Source organism: Styela clava, chromosome 8, assembly GCF_964204865.1.
Source record: "Styela clava chromosome 8, kaStyClav1.hap1.2, whole genome shotgun sequence".
Lineage (NCBI taxonomy): Eukaryota > Metazoa > Chordata > Ascidiacea > Stolidobranchia > Styelidae > Styela > Styela clava.
Window position 1 is genome coordinate 12,930,953 of NC_135257.1, and position 20,271 is coordinate 12,951,223.

At 35.5% G+C, this 20,271-nt stretch overlaps 2 protein-coding genes across 3 annotated transcripts; one reads left to right on the plus strand and one right to left on the minus strand.

Annotated features, from left to right (window-relative positions):
- Positions 1–1,199: 1,199 nt before the first annotated feature.
- On the minus strand, positions 1,200–9,813 carry LOC120345354 (secreted frizzled-related protein 1-like). 2 transcript variants are annotated; one of them, XM_039414775.2, is made up of 4 exons: positions 9,036–9,795; positions 8,386–8,439; positions 6,496–6,573; positions 1,200–1,995 (listed from the first exon to the last, which is right to left on the minus strand). In XM_039414775.2, the coding sequence occupies exons 1-4, from the start codon at positions 9,532–9,534 to the stop codon at positions 1,667–1,669; spliced, it is 960 nt and encodes a 319-aa protein (XP_039270709.1). In that variant the 5' UTR covers positions 9,535–9,795; the 3' UTR covers positions 1,200–1,666. The 2 variants fall into 2 exon arrangements, with proteins under 2 accessions (XP_039270709.1, XP_039270710.1); XM_039414776.2 differs by lacking the exon at positions 8,386–8,439 and having other exon boundaries at positions 9,036–9,813.
- A 5,113-nt stretch (positions 9,814–14,926) lies between these two features.
- On the plus strand, positions 14,927–20,158 carry LOC120346363 (uncharacterized). Its single transcript, XM_039416078.2, has 10 exons — positions 14,927–15,068; positions 15,427–15,631; positions 16,101–16,362; positions 16,672–16,827; positions 16,929–17,081; positions 17,233–17,369; positions 17,876–17,943; positions 18,267–18,481; positions 18,807–18,980; positions 19,241–20,158. Exons 1-10 carry the CDS (start codon positions 14,975–14,977, stop codon positions 19,487–19,489), a joined length of 1,713 nt encoding a protein of 570 aa, XP_039272012.2. The 5' UTR covers positions 14,927–14,974; the 3' UTR covers positions 19,490–20,158.
- Positions 20,159–20,271: the final 113 nt, after the last annotated feature.

The following is a 20,271-nucleotide window of genomic DNA, read 5'->3' on the forward strand; positions in this document are numbered from 1 at the left end:
TCTTACGAACTTTCTAACAGTTAGCTTGAAGCATTTAACAAACAGTAAACAAAACAAAAATCTAACACAAAAGATCTTTTATGGTGGAAAACCGCGTGTCAAATTATGATGCACATCACAAAACCATTAAACGGGAAACGTGATTTGTCGTTTGTCAAAAAATTGATAAAAAGAAAGTCTAAAAGTTCATTTTATTACGTAATTCAGTGAGTCTAAATATAATATAGTAATAGCCAATAAAATGGGTGAAATCAATGTTTACTCGTCGTTGTCCCATTCATGATAAAAGGATAATTATGGATACGGGTTGGAGAACTGTTGAATTGGGTCAGACTTTTGATATTTCATTCATAGCATGTTTAAAAATCTGTGATAAAATGAGTTGTTCGTCAATTCTGATAAATGGTATGTAATAGAAAATTCATTCATTTACTTCACACCCGAAAACAAATAGTAAACTACGCACAAAGCAGTGTATATAACTACTTCAAAAGACGATAAATTTTACGAAATTATTCGATAATTTGCTACAATAGTTACATATTTCTTATCACATCATTCGCATCAATGTTACTTGAGATACAGATCATAAATATGACAATCTTAAGAATATGCACAAGATTACATCCCCAAAGATAATTTGCAATCGTTCGAATTTGGTAATTGTATCGTATCGTGTCTATGATACGCCATTATTTTTTAAAAATATTCCCTAATGGTTCGCGTAAGGTAGACAGACGTCTTGTGCCGCGGGCGCATTGCTCCTTACTGTAGCGTCAACAAACATGTTCTTGCCTTCCTGTGAAACAATGTCACAACTAATTTTTGTGAACGAGACACGCCTGATAACTTGGTATTATTTACCAAGTAAAATTCCATATAGTATACGAAACGCTATTGGTTGAACATGGGCCTTATATATTTCACATGAAAATGTTCCACAAATTCATATGGATCGAGTTGGCCTTTGGCAGTCTAACTCATTTGGCTTGAAATATGTGGCGTGTTGGTTTGCCATAGTTTATGTAACGATTTAAAGTTCACGACACAGATTTATGGTCCTTGCGGTATCTAGTAGCGTAAAAATTGTCTGACACAAAGGCTGGGGCGTTTCCGGGCTTCTAAGACGACAGGTGTTGTCACATAAACACGAAATGCACTTTGCTTGAGCGGCCGATTAAACGACAGGAAAACATATCTAGCATATTTGTTTGCATTTATTCTGACAATGTGTCGCAGTAATGAAGGCAAAAACAGTAAAAACATCATTGATAACACACTAGCAACAAGAACAATAATTTAGACATGCTGGTTTAGAGGCGGCAAGCATTGTTTTACTTTCAGATTTACCACAAGCTACATTGAAAAGAAAATGTAATAATAAAAAACAGTCCAAATTTACTAAAAATTAGACGTAAATAAATTGGGTAAAATTGGGAAACTGCAGTCCACTGATTTTCACATCAATGAGAAGCGCCCTTGCCTCAGGAAGATCAGTCATTTTGATGAAAACTGACTGATAAGTCTCTTCATTTTGCGTGGATCGAATTTTTATTACCAGCATTCTGCAGCAGATGGAATCTGCGGAGCGATACTACAATATCCCGATTTGCTCCGATGGGATAAAGTCTTTCGATAAATTCGTTAGCGGCAAATCCGGTTATTTTCACGAGCAAAGATCGGGTGTAAATTTCTTACTTAGCCGTCGTAACATTTTGAGCTTTTTTGGCCAACGATAAATAGCAGAAACCAATAATTTTCGGCCCACTTTTCCTCCCATTACTAGGTAAAAATCTTTCTTCTTTTTCTTGCCCTTTCCTTGTGGTTCTAAATGAGGACATGTACAAGATTTTCCACCTCGAATAAGCAATGTCAGTTTCCGCAGATCTTTTCTTTTTAAAGAGCCTTCTTGGTAAATAACCCTTTTACGCTTATCTGCCATCAATTTCAAATCTTTGCGAGATGTTTTGACGGATCGTATCTTGACTTTCAGAACTGAAATGAATAAATTATAGTATTATGGATAAATATAGTAAGCAATGAAAACTGGAAAATTGTATTTTGTGGGACAGCATAAAGTAGTAGAACAGTCAATTGGAAGAAGGAACCGACTATACATATATATATAACTTTGCCATCGGCAAAATTTGGTTATTCATTCACGATTCATCTAAATTTAAATCCTGCTCATTTTCGCACGTGAATATCTATATTAAATTGCCCAACTTGCGATAAAATCCCACACGCACCCAAACACTCGAAAGAGATGGGCATTAGTCGCTAATAAAAATAAGCAAAATAGGGAGTGGCTTGAGTAAATTATTGAATATTCAAGTGAACCAAATGTCTCAAGTAATATAATTCACGCCTTGGGTGTCAAGAAGGTGTCGCATAATAAGGCTGATATTTCGATTAGTTTGACTTTCGCTTGGCCTGGGCTAAATATAGGCGTTTTCAATAAGCCATGACGAAGTATATTGGTATATGAGCAATATACTGCGTATAGCTAGATACTTCCACCCATAACGAACAAAGAAAATTCTTCATGCCCGACTCGAGTGCTTCACACCGCAATGCGTGCTTGCAGCCACATCCCGGATGAATATGAAATATCGGAGTAGGTGCGTCTCGGAACCGCGTCTTTGTTCGGGTCTTAATATTGAAATACGATACTAAGTTGATGCTGGGAAGATCTGTCCAAATAAGCCACCCACTGACAGATATTCAATAAGTCGGCATATATTGCGGTCGTGTCTTGTTTTCAGTTAACACATTTGTCTGTACGTATATGGCGTGCGACTTGTTTGCGCGACGTGACGCCAGACATTCTTTTTTCGAAAACGAATACGGAACAAGACAAATATGTCAAGGTTGGAATAATTGTAGAGTATGACCAAAGTGATTAATAGCGTGGTAGACGATAGGGCGCAACGTTCACGCATCATTGTTGAACCAGTGACCGGGTGTGGTTTGGAATGATTAAAATGTACTTCATTTCGAGTGTCCGACTGAGAAATTAAAGCGCCTGAATGTTTTATGTCGCGGAATGCTGGTACCAGAGCATTGAACCCTTGAATACATCAAACCGATTCGTGATCCTGTTCCAACTCAATGTACTTGCATCAATGCTGGAAAATTATGATTTTTAGTCAGTCAGATTTTCATAGCCAGCTTATTTAAACATTTGAAAACACAGTAAAGAATGTATTGAAGCACGCTAATTTGGCTATGCCTATTGGGAGATTGCTCAAAAGTGTGGTCCACGTTAACAATAACAACACATGCGTTTCAATACTATTTTCAATCCCGGTTCACGTTATTTACATAAGTTCCTTACATTTCGATTGAAGCCTCTAACATTCAACTATTTTACCTGGGAGGTCTGTCCAACGAGACAGACAATGGATATCCGCTGTTGATATGAACGACAGATTAGATCTTCTGTAGATAAGTACCGTTGGTTGTCAGTAAACATGATTTCACAGGTTTACTGAACAACCCACAACTAATTTGGCAATGTCGTCATTATATCCAAGCCACGGAATGTAGCCGTGTAACGATGTAACGTTGCCGTATATACCTCCTCACATATGTTAGTACTCGCTATTAATATAATTGGAATCATCGGTTTACATGACTGGATAAATATACTCAAAGCACATTATAGAAAACGTAAGTGTGACTGACCCAGACCACAAAAAAATTCTTATTTCTGCTAAAGTTATTACGCTTTGAAAATTTCAAAATCAGGGCATCGCTGAGTTGCATACTAACACAGTTGGAAAATGACACTTGTCCATGAGGAAACCATGTGAACATTTTCGATAAAACTACGACAATGTGTGGTCTTTAAGGCGTCGAATTCTGACTAAGCAACTTAAGAAAAGTGTTTAAAACCAACCGCATCCTTAAAATATATTAAATTGTTTATGTTACGAGGTCGGAATAATATTTGACTAATATATTTCAATAAAATACAATAATATTTTCTTATTGTAAAGACATAGACTACGATAACATTTTTGTATCAAGAAAGGTTCTTCAAAACATACGGTGTTTTGAATCAAAGTTATTTCTAATCTAGAAACTTGTGAATATTGCCACCATTGAACAAAATAACTTGATACTGAGTCAACATGTGAATGAGTTGGATATTCATTTATATACATGAAAGAAATGTAAACCCATTGTACATGGAGAATGTGACAATATTTATTGATATTCCGAGATTTTTCTGACTCAAATTTAATATGAATAATTCGTAAGATCATGTTACAAACAAATTACCAGAAAAAATGTTAAATAACCTTATAACTTATGATACTAATAACTTTAATATATGAACCCCAAATGATGAAATATTTCGAGATATATAAAGATGCTAATATGTAACAATAAATGCAAGTTTAATTGCATGGTCTGTTACATGCCGGACGCTTCAACACAAAATTGATTAAATTAATAATGAATAACGAATAATGCTGAACGACCCAAAAAATAATAAATTAATAAATGGATTCTTGATACGATACAATACAACATTAGAGAGACATTTATGGACTCTAGCAAACTCACCAATGTACGAAGTAAATATGATACTTTTGTAATTTTATATTCTCAAATTGTATAATATTTTAACAATCTTCATTTTCTGAATGATAGATTTGCCCTCCCAACCGTATTTTCTGGATTTTTCAAGCATATTTCACCTGCTGTTTCGACCTTATTTCGGTAGGAGAAAGTCTTGCACACAAATACGTAATTCCAGTGCCCCTTAGTAGCAATAATGTAAACAATTAATACGGCCGTAAGGGATATTTTCTCAATTTTTTTTTTTGACTTTTATTGTTGACAGGCCAAATGTCTTACGGTGAACTGTCGGGAACTACCCCATATATAACGATATTCGTATGACGCAACCTAATGTGCAAACAGTTATATGCGTGACTAAAAACCACAATGATTTCCGTTAAGGAGCTGACTCTGGTCTCATAAATATCATGGGTTCAAAGAGGAATTTCGTATATTATAACTGGTACCATATGCCTGAATCAATGTCGGTCGGCCGAATGAAAACTACATAAACGAAGAAAATTTTCACGTCATAAAGAATTTTCTTGCAGTCAAGTTTTACAGCAACACGAAAGTCGTTTTGTGTTTTTGGATATGTTAAAGACCATGCTCTGTTTAACTGCCGACAGGTGCTTGACCGTATTTAACGGCTATGTCATAAACGGCAATAAAGAATAGATTCGAAGTCAAATATTGGTTTAGTGGGAACTGCGTCATTCCACGCACTCGTAGGCCATTACTGGTATGATTAATGAAAAAATCGTGTCTGAGATATTTTTCACAGATTTTACAAATGTTGGAGATGGCGGTAAGTAGGCTACTGTGTGTAAATATTTGGTCGAAGCATATTTCCAGTCATATCAGTATGGGTCGAATATATGAGGGGAATTCTGGGTCAATGATTCTGGATATGTGCGGTATAAGCAATTTATAAGTTTTGAAACGTAATCTGGGTGCTAAACCTTTGGGTCAAGATACTGCACCCATATAAAAAGACTTCACTCAAGCAGGCCATTAGAATAAAATGACATTGTGTGAGAAAAGAACATCAAAAATATCAGCATGACATGTTGACTAAGACACACGAAGTGGTCATTTTACGACGCGATCAATCTGCAGCATACATTATTGATTACAACAATCACTTGATGTAAGTTTACATACCCATAACATACTTCCACAGAATGGTGTGGTAACAAAGAAATGTATGTGTTATTTAAAAATAGGAACAGGTCTGGACTTTGATATTTGCCAACCTGCGATGGATTTAATTTTGACCGAATTGTGTTTTATTGTCTTGTAAATATTGTACTGACGTAAATTGCGTTTGATGCGGTCTGATCTACCACGTCGATATAGGTCGATAGGTGCTATTTTAAAGTGGTTGCCGACAACAAAAATATCAACTTATCATCGGCAATAAAGTTTTCGCAATACCTGGAACGACATTGACTCCTCTCCACAACGTATTTTATTACGACGAAAGGTGTGAACTTGTGATATCGGGCTAAATTGCCGTGAACAGCTGGGTAGCTAGACGCGTTTGTGGTTGCGGTCATCTGCCGACATATTTTGCGCACTCCGGCATGAACGTGGGAACTATTAAACACCGGTCAGTAACAAGCATTTTAACACTCGTGCTGAAATGGTCAATATAGCCAAGCGGACGGTGAACTTTTAGCGACGCGCGCGAAAAAAATCACCGCTGGGAATGAGCAATTGACTATTATTTCTTCGCAAATATCAAAATATAAAATACTCTTTGCAATTATAAAGTCAAGGGTAATCGCCCATGGCACATACTTGAGCGTATGCATTGATATATCGACAAACTTTGTTAGTGTTTTGAGTTAAAATGCGTGTTACTTCCCTTTACCTTGCCCGGCATTGATATAGTTTTAATATGTAAATTACAAAACTTACCGAATTCGACTGCACAATACAGATTTAATATAGTTTCAGCATCGAGTTCATTCCCGCATGCAGGACAAATTGGAGTACCTAGTAACAAGAAATGGAAATTTCATACCAAATACAAAAATCGTCTGATACAGTTTAATTTGCTTTGGTAAAGCATAAAATATTTGTGAAACAGTAAAATATATAAATTATATTATTTCATATACAAATTAGGAAATAAAAAGAACACACAGGAGAAGAAGTAAATTTAATCAAGATTTCCAAGCATAGCATGCATAGCGAAAATATTTTTTGATGTATGTGAACTATTTTGACATTATGCAAAAAGGAGTATCTCATGTATTTCAAAGGCGAAACTTCACAGCATTAAAACAATACTTCATTATGCAATCTTTACTGATAAAAGTAGGGCCAGATACGAACATAATAGAGGAGTAGCTGGTAAATTGAAATTACGGCATTATCGCCTAAAGTACTTTCAAGTTATGCCGACAAAATTTTAGCGCTAATTCACAAATTAGGGCTTTCATCGAACTACCAAAATCTCTTTGATCTTTGAGCCGTGCTATCTCCAAACACAATCCGCAGTTAATTGCACCAGCTTAAAATTAACCAGACAAAGTGGCCGTAGATGTATATTGGCGTTGTTAGACGTGAGTTAAACCGAAACCATATATTATTGTCGACGAATATATGGGTCTTATCTTTGCAAAAATGCTATGACTGCGAATTGCCACAGCCGAAATTTGATCACCGACAATCGACACAATACGTTTAGGAGAAATTGTTTATAATCCGTAAGCGTATCATTGGTATATAAAAAAACAGAAGATAAGACACAGGGAAATTAGATTCGAAAAAAACATTGATTATGAAAAATATTAAAAACATTTACGATAAATGTACACCTTCGCTCTATATAAGGCTTTTGAAACGAGGTTACGTGAAATCCCATGCTCATATTAGTATTAAAATGTCACCGGCATTGAACATTGTACTCTTACTGATTTACTCTGACAAGGTTCGAGACTTCGTGGATATATAAAACACGCATGAGTTGCAAAGATTATCCGGCGTATTATCCCGATTAGAAGAGATTGTGCTCACAAAATTGACAGCCACAGGGCGCTTGAAAAGGCCATTTCAGACTATCGAGGCATTAAACAATGGAATATATATATCATATATATAAAATGTAATTTTGGTGTACATGAGCGAATATTTGTATAAAAGTTAAATTTTCATGATAAAAACTTGAGATTCTAATATTTCGGGCGCAAACAGCACTGATTAACATATTGTTACACTTCGTTCATAAATTTGTTGTTAGAAAGCTTCTGTGCCCAAATAATACGTAATAATTCAATTTGAAAGCGACTGGGCGGCCGTACGCGAAACATCATTTTGGTTATTATGATAACTGGGCGACCGTAAGCGAAACGTTACTTTGCTCATACTTAGCTATAGTCGATGCAAGTTATCCAAGATTGAATAAGAGCCAACGATTGCGTTAAAGATTAGAACAAGTTGTTAACCGCTCATTTAATTACTGCTTTAGAATTTAGATTACTGTGCCAATGTCAGAAAACTGTTTATATACCGTATTTTGGTAATTGGAGATCTCGAGATCAGATGTTTAGAAGATTTAAAATGTTGGAGCGGGACATAACTAAGGTATTTATTCGCAGATATTGATATTAAGTGTAGCTTGTTTTAATTGAGTAAATTAAGACCAGGCTATATTTAAAACCCATGCATTAACTGAGTTATTTTCGTAGTTATGATGTTATGTTCTATTTGTAAATAGACATCTAACAGCCCAATTAGAGCCCAGAGAGAAAAAAATAATAACACAAAACAACAATTAGGAAAACAAACATGCGTTAATCGTACTTGTGGTTGCTGGGATGTTATTCTCGATAGTGTGGTTCGTGCTTTCTACTGTACCTAGATTATTGTCAACACAAACAAGAGAAGAAAGTTGAAGTTAATGAGGTGCTATTTAAAAAGAATTTTAATAGTTAAAAGATGAAAGAACACTTTTCTTTATGTAACATATGTAGTATGAGTAACTGGTGGTATTGTTTATTCAGCTACATATACGTCAGCACGGTGATATCCTTGAAACTATTTTATCTGAATACTGTGGTCGTTTCGGTTTTTCCTTTCGTTTATCATTCAATTAGATATACAAACAATTCAGCAATACACCCAATTTAATTAGAAACACTATTTCTACTCTTTTATACACAGTATTGTATTTTCTGAAATTTGTTTTTCACCTTATCATCCACGAATAATTTGCTATACACCCAAATTTAGTCACACTACACCAACCGGAATCTATCTATCTAGAAACACCAAAAACAAGTACTAAATTATTGCCTTCATATGTTCAACCATGCAATTAAAGTAGGTCACTTTTCGAAATTTTCTGGCCGTGTGGGAACGGAATTTAAGGCGATTTTCGAGAAAAATTATGTTTCAATAGACCGAAAATACTTATTTTATTAAAAAGTTGGCAAGAGCACAATTTGACTTACTTTCTGGTTCAGCATAGCTGGAACAATTATGATGACATTCTTGTGGAACACACATATCGTTATCGCGGAATTTATCGCAGGAAAGCATGTCAGGCCACGGGTATCCAACTTTTTGCATTACCGGTTCACAGGCACCTTTTACCGCCTGACAAAGTGACTGGCACGGGTAGATCGGTTCTGGTGAATCTTCGATGCACACTGGTGAAAACAACGAACACAGCAGTCTCTGCAAATCTTTATGACAACGTTTGTTTAGTAGCGGAACCCAACTTGCTGCCTGTTGCTTAACTTCATCCATGGTTTCATGGCCTAATAAGTTCGGCAACCTCATTTGGTTATAGGCAATGTTCCGGCATAGTTTTAGACTGTGTGGAATAGGTTCACACACAAAGTTTTTCGCAAATGGTGATGCCGTATCGACGCCAGTAAAAGCGCCAAAAGTATTTGCTGAGCATAGTAGTGCGTTCAAAAGCACGATAACAATACTACCTATTGTCATTTTCCAGCTGACTCACGAGACGATGCTCACCTCAACAAACTGAATCACGAATGTGTCTGTCTGAAATGTGGAGCGTTGTACATAAGAATCTCTCACTCTACACAATTTTCCCTTTTTCTCGAACAATGTGCGTAGAGAGGATTTAGTTCGCGCTGACGAAAATCAGCCTCGCGGCAGCCTGGCATATCAGAATGGCGCTTCCATAATCCATTCGATTAGCGTAGATTAAAGCGAGATAATGAGGGTTTCGAGAAATGCGCGTACGATAATCTTTCGCCACCTTTTCCGATTCAAAGGGGCAGTTAGAGTTCGACCCGGAAGCAAATTACGACGGCAATTAAATCTCTTTGTCACAGTTCGCAAATAGGCTAGGAGGTCTGGAATACGACTCATGATGCCCTTTGTTTGAATAAATATGGGACGTGAATAAATGTTTGTTTTAGCGTAGTAATTCACATTTTTCTCCCTGTGTAATTAAAACGCACGACTGCTTTCCGAGAGTTCCTATACTAAGCAATTATTTTAAAGTCCGGAATGTTAAACATAACCACAATCTAAATTACCCTGAAGATTTAAGTCGAATTACGTTAATTAAAACACAATCATTTTGTGTTATTAGACGTTATTGACAAAGCTTACCAGTGATTAAGATATACGTCGAAACAGCATGGTTTATGTGCACGTCATAGAATCTCGTTTTCATGTATCATAAAATTATGACTACACATATTATGTGTGTAGTTGATTGCAAATTCTTAGTAATACCAAAATTATGAAATATAAAATGGCTGGGCTTCAACCATTCCCGTATATTTTTGAACATAACTGCGTGGCATAATCAAAAACTAAACGTTTGTTTACTTGCACATCGAGCCATTGATAAATCGCGCCGTCTTGCAGCGATACACAGAAGGGCATTATATGTTATCAACGACAGTTGTTTTAAGTTAAATGCCAATGTCCATAATACTGTATTTGAGGTGAACAAATATACAACAAACTAGCGTGGAGTTTTATTGTTGAAGCCATAAAAAACGTGTTAATATTGCAAATAATTACTTATAAAAATCAATGGTCCGACATACTCAATTATTGACCCGATAGAAATTAATTTCGTTTCTGTTCTAAGCAGTGATGGCGTTCAATGCAAAACTCCATCGTGGTACGTCATATCAGTGTCGTCGAATTTTTCATAGCGACAAAAACCAAAGATCGTTCGATATCCGTATACGCTGTGTGTAATAGGCATCATTGTAACACTTCATCGTTACTCTGATAATTATTTTGTTGTCCGTGCAAAGGCCAATCCAACGTCATACCAGGTTATCAATGCACATCTATAATGAAAATTGTTGTACCGACTTGTTATTCAAATTATCAGCTAGAGTAAAACAAAATTCATTTTCGCAACTTTGTTTTAAGCGATGAATATCGTATCACTCGTTAACCGGGGTGAATGGACTTACATGCGATATACGATACTCAATGACACCTGAGAGGTCATACCGGGGTTCAAAGAGCAGAGTAGCAACATAAATAGTAATACTGTCTATGAATATTTCAGTTGGGAAAAAAATTTAAAATATACCTCAAGTTTAAAACAGCAGGGCATATGTTTCCAGAAATAGTCATGCTCCCAACACTTACATGTATGAACAGAATAGTGACGCCGAACACAATCATTTTGGTGGCAGCATAGTTTCAATATGGACTGCCACTGAGGCCTCTCGTATCCTAGCCTGAATCACGGTTCGAATATTTAACACATGAAAGTCAAGTTCATGAAACTTTAATGTAACACATGGAACTTTTCGAGCACTATGTTTGAGTTGTTTCATGATTAATAACTCATAAATGATTTTAACTATGACTCAAACAGTGATAAATATATATCCTGAATAATTTGATGCAAATGAAATTACAAGTAAATCCTTGGTAAACATATCTGGCTATACCGCCAAAATATTTATTTTTTTTTGAAATGCTGCTTCATATTTTTATTTCGAACGGTGACTTAAAAACAGAACCCATAAATTTCTTGTTTACTTCTGCAAAAATGACGAAAAATTATTTAACACCTGCATCTCTGTTTTATGATTGTACTCATAAATTTCAGTAACCTGGGAGGCTGGGCCGCTTGGCATAGAAGTTATATATATTCTCTTTTGAATATGTTGCAAATAATCTGAGTTGTTTTTTTGGGGGGTCATCGTGTATTATAAAATACTATGACAACAATTCGCTGAAGTCTCGGAATTATTAGGGCGTTTATGATCTCTTCTCGTTCATTGGAAATGAATTATCTTGTCTAATCAATAGATGTGCTGTCACTCATGAAGCATTTACTAATGCGTGCCTAGCAATTTATTGATATATATTTTTAATTAGAACATACAATTTACATGAACGTAAATAACCTATGTGGTACGCTTGTTGAATCAAACGTTCTCCTTGGTGGTAAGTAAAATACAATTCATCCCATTTTGTTAATTTTTTCGAACAGAACATATTTTTTCTATTTGTTCATATTGTTCTGAAAATATCAAAAATTTCGAGTCACTTTGTTGTAAGAGGTCCGGTGCAGTGTCGATGATGGCATTTCTCAACTATTTCAGTAAGAATTCCAGTTTGAATTCGGAAATGTCAGAAAAGGATTAACATTTGACCTCAGGATAGTCTCCACGCTGCCACGCTGCTGTGTAAATATGTTTATCGACTGTTACAAAAATGCACTTCTGTGTGACATAATGGACAAACGAAGAAAACACCAATTACGTACAATTTCTGAAGTCCGAGGTCAAGTGTTGTTTTTAATTTGCCATTTTCAGAAGAATGGTAAATAGCTTTGCAGCTTTAAAAGGTTCCATTTCATGCGTTTATATACATGCCATTTTTGCCTTTATAAGCATGATACAAAGTTGACAGTTTGCCTTCGCAAATTGAGACGCTGTAAAATAAACTAAAAAAAAATTAAAAGGTATGATTTAGGAAGGCATGTAAAATCACGTTGTTCATGGTAAGCGCAAAATGAAATGGACGACTTAAATTAATCGTTCTGCAAGAAAATGTCTAACGAGCTCTAAGAGATGAATAATGCAAGATTGTTTACACGCGAGGTATCAGAATACAAATTATGGAATTTTGTAAGCACTTAGTAAAACCCAAAGGCCAAAATGTTTTTGAGGCGTGTTCGGCGCCTTTGTCTGGCCACAGGAGAAAGTTATAATAAGGCATGAGTCATGTGTTGTCGATATTCATGTGGTTTGCTCGGATTTAAAAAGTATTTTGACGGTAACTGGAGTGATTTGCTAATCTGGTTTTCTAAAGTATGTGTAGAATCTACACATTCTTACATAATACCATATTCATTTAAAACCATTAATAAAAATAACAAAATAGCTAACTCAATAAAGTGTAATTATATTGAAACACAAATGAAAGGTAATAGGTTTTCGGCTCCAGAAGTATGTGTACCAATATGGAGGTAACTAATTTTGTTCGTCTACTTTACACCAAGTGTAAAGGGGCTGATTACTATGGGCAGGAGGTATATTCACTTGGCCAACACAGACAGTCACCGAACTCGTATTAGAACTAAAATAAGGAAAATCGGAATAAAATTATGGTCTAACCCTTACCTGGTACACTCACTACGGGAGTACCAGATTTCTATGTTTTCGACATAAGATCTGCAATTTGCAAAGTTAGAAACATGATCCGGTGACATAATATTATAACTGGGCGGAAATATTCTGATAGGATATAGTCAAAAAATATCCTGTGGTATTTCGTACACTTTTGTGAAGATGAAGTCAGATCTCACCGTTCTCAAATGGTACTTGTCTCTGAATGAGTCAACTTTTCATTAATTTCAAACACATTCCATTAATATTATTAAAAAAAAATTAATAAGCGCGTTTCATGGATTCTTGTTCCCAGGAGAACTGTCCTTACTATGTCTCTATATTTAGTTATAAACAGTCCAACTGGAAGAAAATTTGCAAATCCAAACTCAAATATTAAAAGTTGAAACATAGAGTGTAAAAGCGTATAATATTTTATGATATTTTGTAGACAAATTTCAAATTTATTAGCATAATTAGATAAACGCCCGACACCGTTTTCGTCTTGTCCAAAGCCTAAAGCAGTGCATTTTTATGAGACAAATTGATGAAGCTAAATTGATAAGAAAAAAACTGATTGTGTTTCCTCTTGACTTTTTCAAATATGTAAACGAGCGCATACCGGTGTACCAACGTATAAAAATATGTTGCCTATGGATCATTAACTTAACCATAACATTCAATTTGGTATATGTAATATGAAAGTAATGATGAATAATTAAGAAATTAAATAATAGCGAAATACCAAAACTGAATATCGAATTGGATTAGGAAATAACGACCACCCGGTTTTCCAGTTAAAATTAATTATGAAAAATAGATATTCTGGTATGATTTGATTTGGGTAAATTATTATGCATATCAATTGCAAATAACTCCTTCCGGTTGAATTTTGAATACACCACTAGCAAGCTTGATTTGTTGGAAGTTTTAATGGAATTCTTGCAAATTGGGGGACAATCCTATTAGTTCGAGATGTTACATCAGCAGTCGGACCACACAAGAAATTGCAATTACCATGTTGTAATGAACGTAGGTGACCGTTGACTGGGCAATCTGTTGCATCTGAACTGCATGGAGTCAAAGGACTGATCTGTGTCTTACCTTTTATGCTTAGCCGGTCAAATCAAAGACAGGTAATATTCAAGGCATAATTATGCATTGGTGTATGAACGTGATATCACAACTCTGAAAAAAAATAAAGATAGACCATTTATTTCACGTAATTATTACAGAAGATCGCACATTTCGGGCCACTTATACCGCTTCAATGAAACACTTGGATTTGATTTTCGCATTTTTACTTTGAACTCAAATAGGCTGCAATTGCTTGTTGGTTAAGTTTGTGTAATTGGTATCGTCTGTGCACTATCTATCCCTTTCACACAATCACACTTATCTTCCAAATGATACTGTCAGAACATAATCAATAACCCAAGATATCTAATACCTAAACATCTGGTATGCATGCACTTGTTTTCAAAACTTCGCTACATTAATGTCATGCACAAACCGGTTATTGTTTGTGGTCAGTTAGAAATATTTTATCGTTCGGTTGACGTTGTCTGGGTTAGACTGGATTAGGTTTTGATCTTATTATTCCAATAACGAGGTTGTTGCAGATAAGGCAACAAAGCCCCCGTCAGTTAACTCACTAATATTACATGTTCAAAATGAACTGAAGTAGAATTATCGATTTGACAAATTTTATTGTGACGTCATAATCCAAAATTGTATTTATAATAATTGCGCCTTTTTTGACCAGATACTTTCGAAAAGGGGGTTAGATTGCCAACAAAAACACTGTCGAAATCAAAATGATTAAATATCGACAAGGAGGAAGAAAAGATAAGAAAATGACTGGAGATCCGAGTGTATGGGCTATTCAAGATAAAATAACCGAAATTAGAGGTTAGCGTTTTTTTGTTGAATTTTATACCTCTAAGTTGAAGTAATCAATGTAATGTGAAATTTCGACTCAGAAATGGTTAAACCGTGAGAGAAGTTTTGCGCGGCCTCAAAATCACACAAAATAGGATGAAAAAGAATTAATTTTGAGAAGACAAAACATCCTTTTCTTTCGACACAAGTGCACATTATCCTCCTGGACGAAAGTTACGATGCATAAAATGTGACCTGACTAACTAAAAGGTTTTGTGTTAAATAAGAGCAGTAGAAAATGTACACCGATTACTTTTCTTCTGAAAATCAGTTTTTGAATAGATAAATTGTGATTAATTTTAAGTACGCAATACTAATACATTTGCAGGGAAGCTCACGTTGAAGCAAAGAGACCAAGAAGCTTATTACGTATTTTCTCAGCAACAAATAAAAGAAAATGAACAATTGATCAAAAGTTTGAGATCGGAGATTCACGAGAAGCGTGTGCTTATGAAAATGAGCGTAAACGCTGACGACCATGTCATCAGGGAAGGATTTAAAAAGCATCGCGAAAGTCAACTTGCAATGCAAAGGTACGAATTTTTTTACCTCAAATTTTTTTTTAACTTTCGGTAAGCATACTGAATCTAAAGGCTTTTATTATTCTGAACCAGGTTAAAGAAACCAAAAGGTTATAATTGTCCTTTTTCTACTTAATTAGAAGAGACAGAAAATCTGAAAGAAGCGACTCTGGTTTTTTATTCGATTAATTCCATATAAATATCCCCCCTTTTATAAAGGTAATAGGGCCCCATGCTTATTCACGAGTTGGATTTCAACGAATATGGATGAACGTAATAGAATGTACACAATGATGATTACTGGCCAATATATTGTTACTTATACACATATATGGCAAGAGCAAGTGGTAAAATTAAATTTCTTCTAATTCTCCTTAGCGCCAACTAATGAATGTTTTGTGACGAAAAATGTGATCATCGCATTCCAAGTCAAAATTAGCTTCGATTGTGAGTATTTCAAGTTTTGTTTTTGCATGTGAAGGTACACCGTTGACAAAGCAAAGAAAGAGAAAAATGAACATGTGTTCGACAAAGTCGGACAACTGGATGCAGCGAGGCATGAGAGAAAGAGAAAAATTCGAAAAAGGAAGGATCTCGCACTCATCTTGGAAGTTATGAAACGAGATGCAAACGCAGACGTCAAAGATGGAAGCGACCAAAGATTGCGGGTTTTGTCGACATCAATAGATAAAATGCAAATGAAATATTCATCCGCTTGCTTTATACAGAGAACGTATTTGCAGGTATATTCGGAAAAATTATTATTCCTACCTTTCAACGTTTGGAAATATTGTCAAAATGTCTTGTAACCTCACATATTGCAGAGGGAAAAAAGTCTGAGTTTGTAGGTATTGATTGTACATCAAATAGCTCAAATCTGGACTGGCATATTTTTTTGATGTAAGTCTTGACCTAAACAACAAGACCTCTTTATACTCCGTTGGAACAACTGGAAAATTTGGAGACTTTAAATTAGAAAACACGAAAAATTGCGACTAAATCTAATTATTTGATATATTCTCACAGTAACTTGCCATTGTTATTTTCAATAGATTCTTCGCCATCTCGAGCGAGAGAACCTCAAATTACCGGGCCGGCTTCGTGCTTTGGAACAAAGCATCCTAAATAATAGATCGGAATTAGATGGAGATTTGTTTCAAATCCAGGTTGATGCACGAAAAGCTTACAGTAACACGAAATCTGTCAAGGTACTTATACTCAATCATGCTACACACTAGCAAATTTAAGCGACACCCCGCCTTCATAATTCTTAGAAAGTAAGCACACAGAAAATTGTCACTTTTCGCAGGAAAAGATGGAAGAAAAAATAATGAAGGAGAAACGGCGAAGAGATAGAGACCTTGCTGAAGTTAGGCGAAAATTCAAGAAAATGAATCAGAAGGAAGAAAAGGAATATCGACCACGAAGGCGGATTACACATAGGCAAGAAGCAGACGATCAGGTCAGAATGAATATACACTCTACTCGCTAAGTATACAGCATGTGAGAAAACATTAAATAGTTTGCGGCCTCACGTTCAAAAGTTTAAAAAAATCAATCAATGAAATCTCATTTCAACTCCCAAATTCATCTGATTGTTTTTGACACCAAAGGAGGAAACAAGCGCAAGCTTTTGGGAAAAGGTGCGGGAATTTTGGATGACAAAACGAGCAATGGATGACTTGCAAGAAAAAATGTCTGTTCCTCGCCCACAAGATATTGCGTATTGTTTTCAGAAGCAAATCAATAGGTGAGTAAAGTTCTACCCATTTATACTAATGACATGTAAATGATGAACTTATGTTCTATCTAAGATTGAAAAAATCGTTTATTTTATATTCGGAGAAGGGAAACATTCAAAATGTGACAAACAAACATGTATAAAGTATAGGTTTATTTCGATTCCATAATCAGCATAACAGGCAATAAAATGATTCATAAAAACAACTAAATAAAAACTGATTATGAAAAACAGAAACGCAAACAAAACCTTAGACAAGGTTTAACGTACAGAATATATATTTTGCCAAGGAGTGGTACGTGTTCACTCACCTATTGTGCTATCGATTTAGATTATAGAATTAGCTAGAGATATTTGCCAATCCTTCAAACCCTTTTCAGTTATCCGTTCCTTCTATATTTGCTCATCGTATACTCCAAACTCAGAAATTAGACATAATCTTTACAGTCGTTTATTTAATTAATAATATATATCAGCTTAAAATTGTATCATTAATCACACGTCGAATGCACCAGACAAAATGAACTGAAAAACATTCTTGAAAATCTGAACTTCAAAAAAAATGCATGGATGCGTGATTTAGGTAAGTGACGTCATCTTCATCCTTTTTTACCCTTGTACATGCGAATAGTCTAGCTAGCCTTACAACTGATGAACCCTATGTAAGGTATTGCACGCTTTAATTAACGAATGTACATGTAAGTGATGAAGGTGCCTGCTTGTAGATTCCTGAATAATTATATATATATATCCAATTTTCAAGAAACTGCGATTTTGTTATAGGCCGAAAGCTTCAAACCCCGTGACTCGTATCTTCTTGCCAGTCATCAGAATTGTCTGACTTAAGCAATACAAAGGTTTGCTTGATAGATTCTCAGTTATTCCGATAAATCAAACCCTTTTTAGGTCAACAGCAGGAATTGTTAAATGCAGTTTCAAAATCACACCATGCTATGATTGAAGAATTTGAGATGCATAACGCGGATAAACTCTCGAATTTGGACTGTTTACAAAACGACACAACTATCGTTAAAGAAAAAGCACTGAATTTGGAAGCCATATTGACAGATGTTATAAACGCAATATCAACAATACATCAAAAAACTTCAACGTGTGACTGGGTCTGTAATTGATAGACAAACGCTTTAATTGCTTAAATTTATTGCTGATTAGATTACAGTAATAAAGTTAGTTCGTAGGATAAGCAGTATTGGGCGCACAATCATAAAATATTTGCGCATCTATAGACTATAATATTGTCCTTTAAAAACAGCGTACCTATTTTGGATCGGATCATCATCAGCAAAGAATAATAAAATTTTAAATTCAATAATCAACGAACTTTTCTGTCACCGCTTGGGGATATTGTCCCCATTGTCCAAAGTTGGTGATGCATTCCCAGTTAATCAATAAGATTTATCACATTCTCGTTTGCTAATTATTTAGATACCGAAGCATGTTCGTAAACGCAATGCGAGAATACCCCCACTCGACGCGGTAGTTTCATCGGGGGATTTAATGAGAGTTCGAACGAACGACGTAGCAGGACTTTTATCCGCATGTGGAGATAAACTCAAAGAACTCCAAATAATGGCAGAAACCTTTCGTCAAACCAAAGAAGTAAGTAGAATTGATAGATTAGCCTACGGTACATAGATTCCAATGAACCGAATCAACAAAAACGATAGATGTCATTAATTACCCGCGACAAATATGGAAATTTTACACCTTACCTGCCATGGGGCTTCACACCCACATATTCAAACACGAATTTTCCAACATGCTGCTAGGTATATTTGATGGAGTATTCGACTATTTAATCATAAGCTTTTCGAAAGCCTTGCTTGGACAACGAGTAGAATGATTACACATTTTCACAGGATCTCCTTGCTGAATTTCCCACTGAAGAAGGTCAAGAACTGCTTGTGACCGCTACAAGCAGCGCACCAGGCAATACGCGGGTCTGCATAGCTGATGAAGATGACTTGTTGATGACAGAGGATTTCTTCGGAGATGATGATGATACGAACGATAAATATCTATCTCGAGAAGCTATTAAGAAAAGTATGCTTCAATTTACAGAAAATCAGACGTCACGGAAGAAAAAACGGAGGGCGAAAAAGGAATAATAAAATCTTTTATTATTTGGCTCGCTACCAAAAAATATAGAATTTCATTAACTGGTGTGTTATTTCAAAAGATATTCTTCGAGGCAGGAAGGTGGAAAAAATCTTGTTATCACAAACAATAACAACACCATCTAAGTTATAAGGAAATTGGTTACACGACTTTCTCCGAAAATTACTTAAACTTAAAACTGTATTTTTTAAGGCTTCAATTGGTAGAAAACGAGACTTTGTTGCTGCGTCCCAACCAAGTGTCCGATTCGGAGATCGTGAGCAGTGCTGTGGAATCGAGAATTTCGAATATATTTTCTCTAGAGTCAAGAGTCGTGTTTTCAAACTCCTGTGAGACGGAGTCTAAATTATCTGGAGTCGGAAACGTAGACATTCAAACGCCCAAGTATTCACTACCAAATTTTGATTTTCTCGGTGTTCGGGACTGGTGTCTAGTTCCAGTCTAGTTTTTTTCCCTCAGCCGAGAGACAGATTTTTTGTCTATTGCGAATTTTCCGCGACTCCGCAAGTCATGGTCGTGAGTGAAACAGACTATAATAAATTATTTTGGGCGTTTCAGAGTTAAAAACATGCCTTCGTCTGTGGCTATACTACTTATTATATGCCAAAGCGTCAGCACATCATATTGATCCTGCTTAATATGTATTCAGGTCGCCAATAGTGAGCCTACCATCGGTTGATTGGGAAAAGCCATGTAAATAATCAAATTTTCACTTGAACTAGTTTTCAATCAGCTGTTGCCTGACAAGATTGACTCTAATTGTTTTCAAATG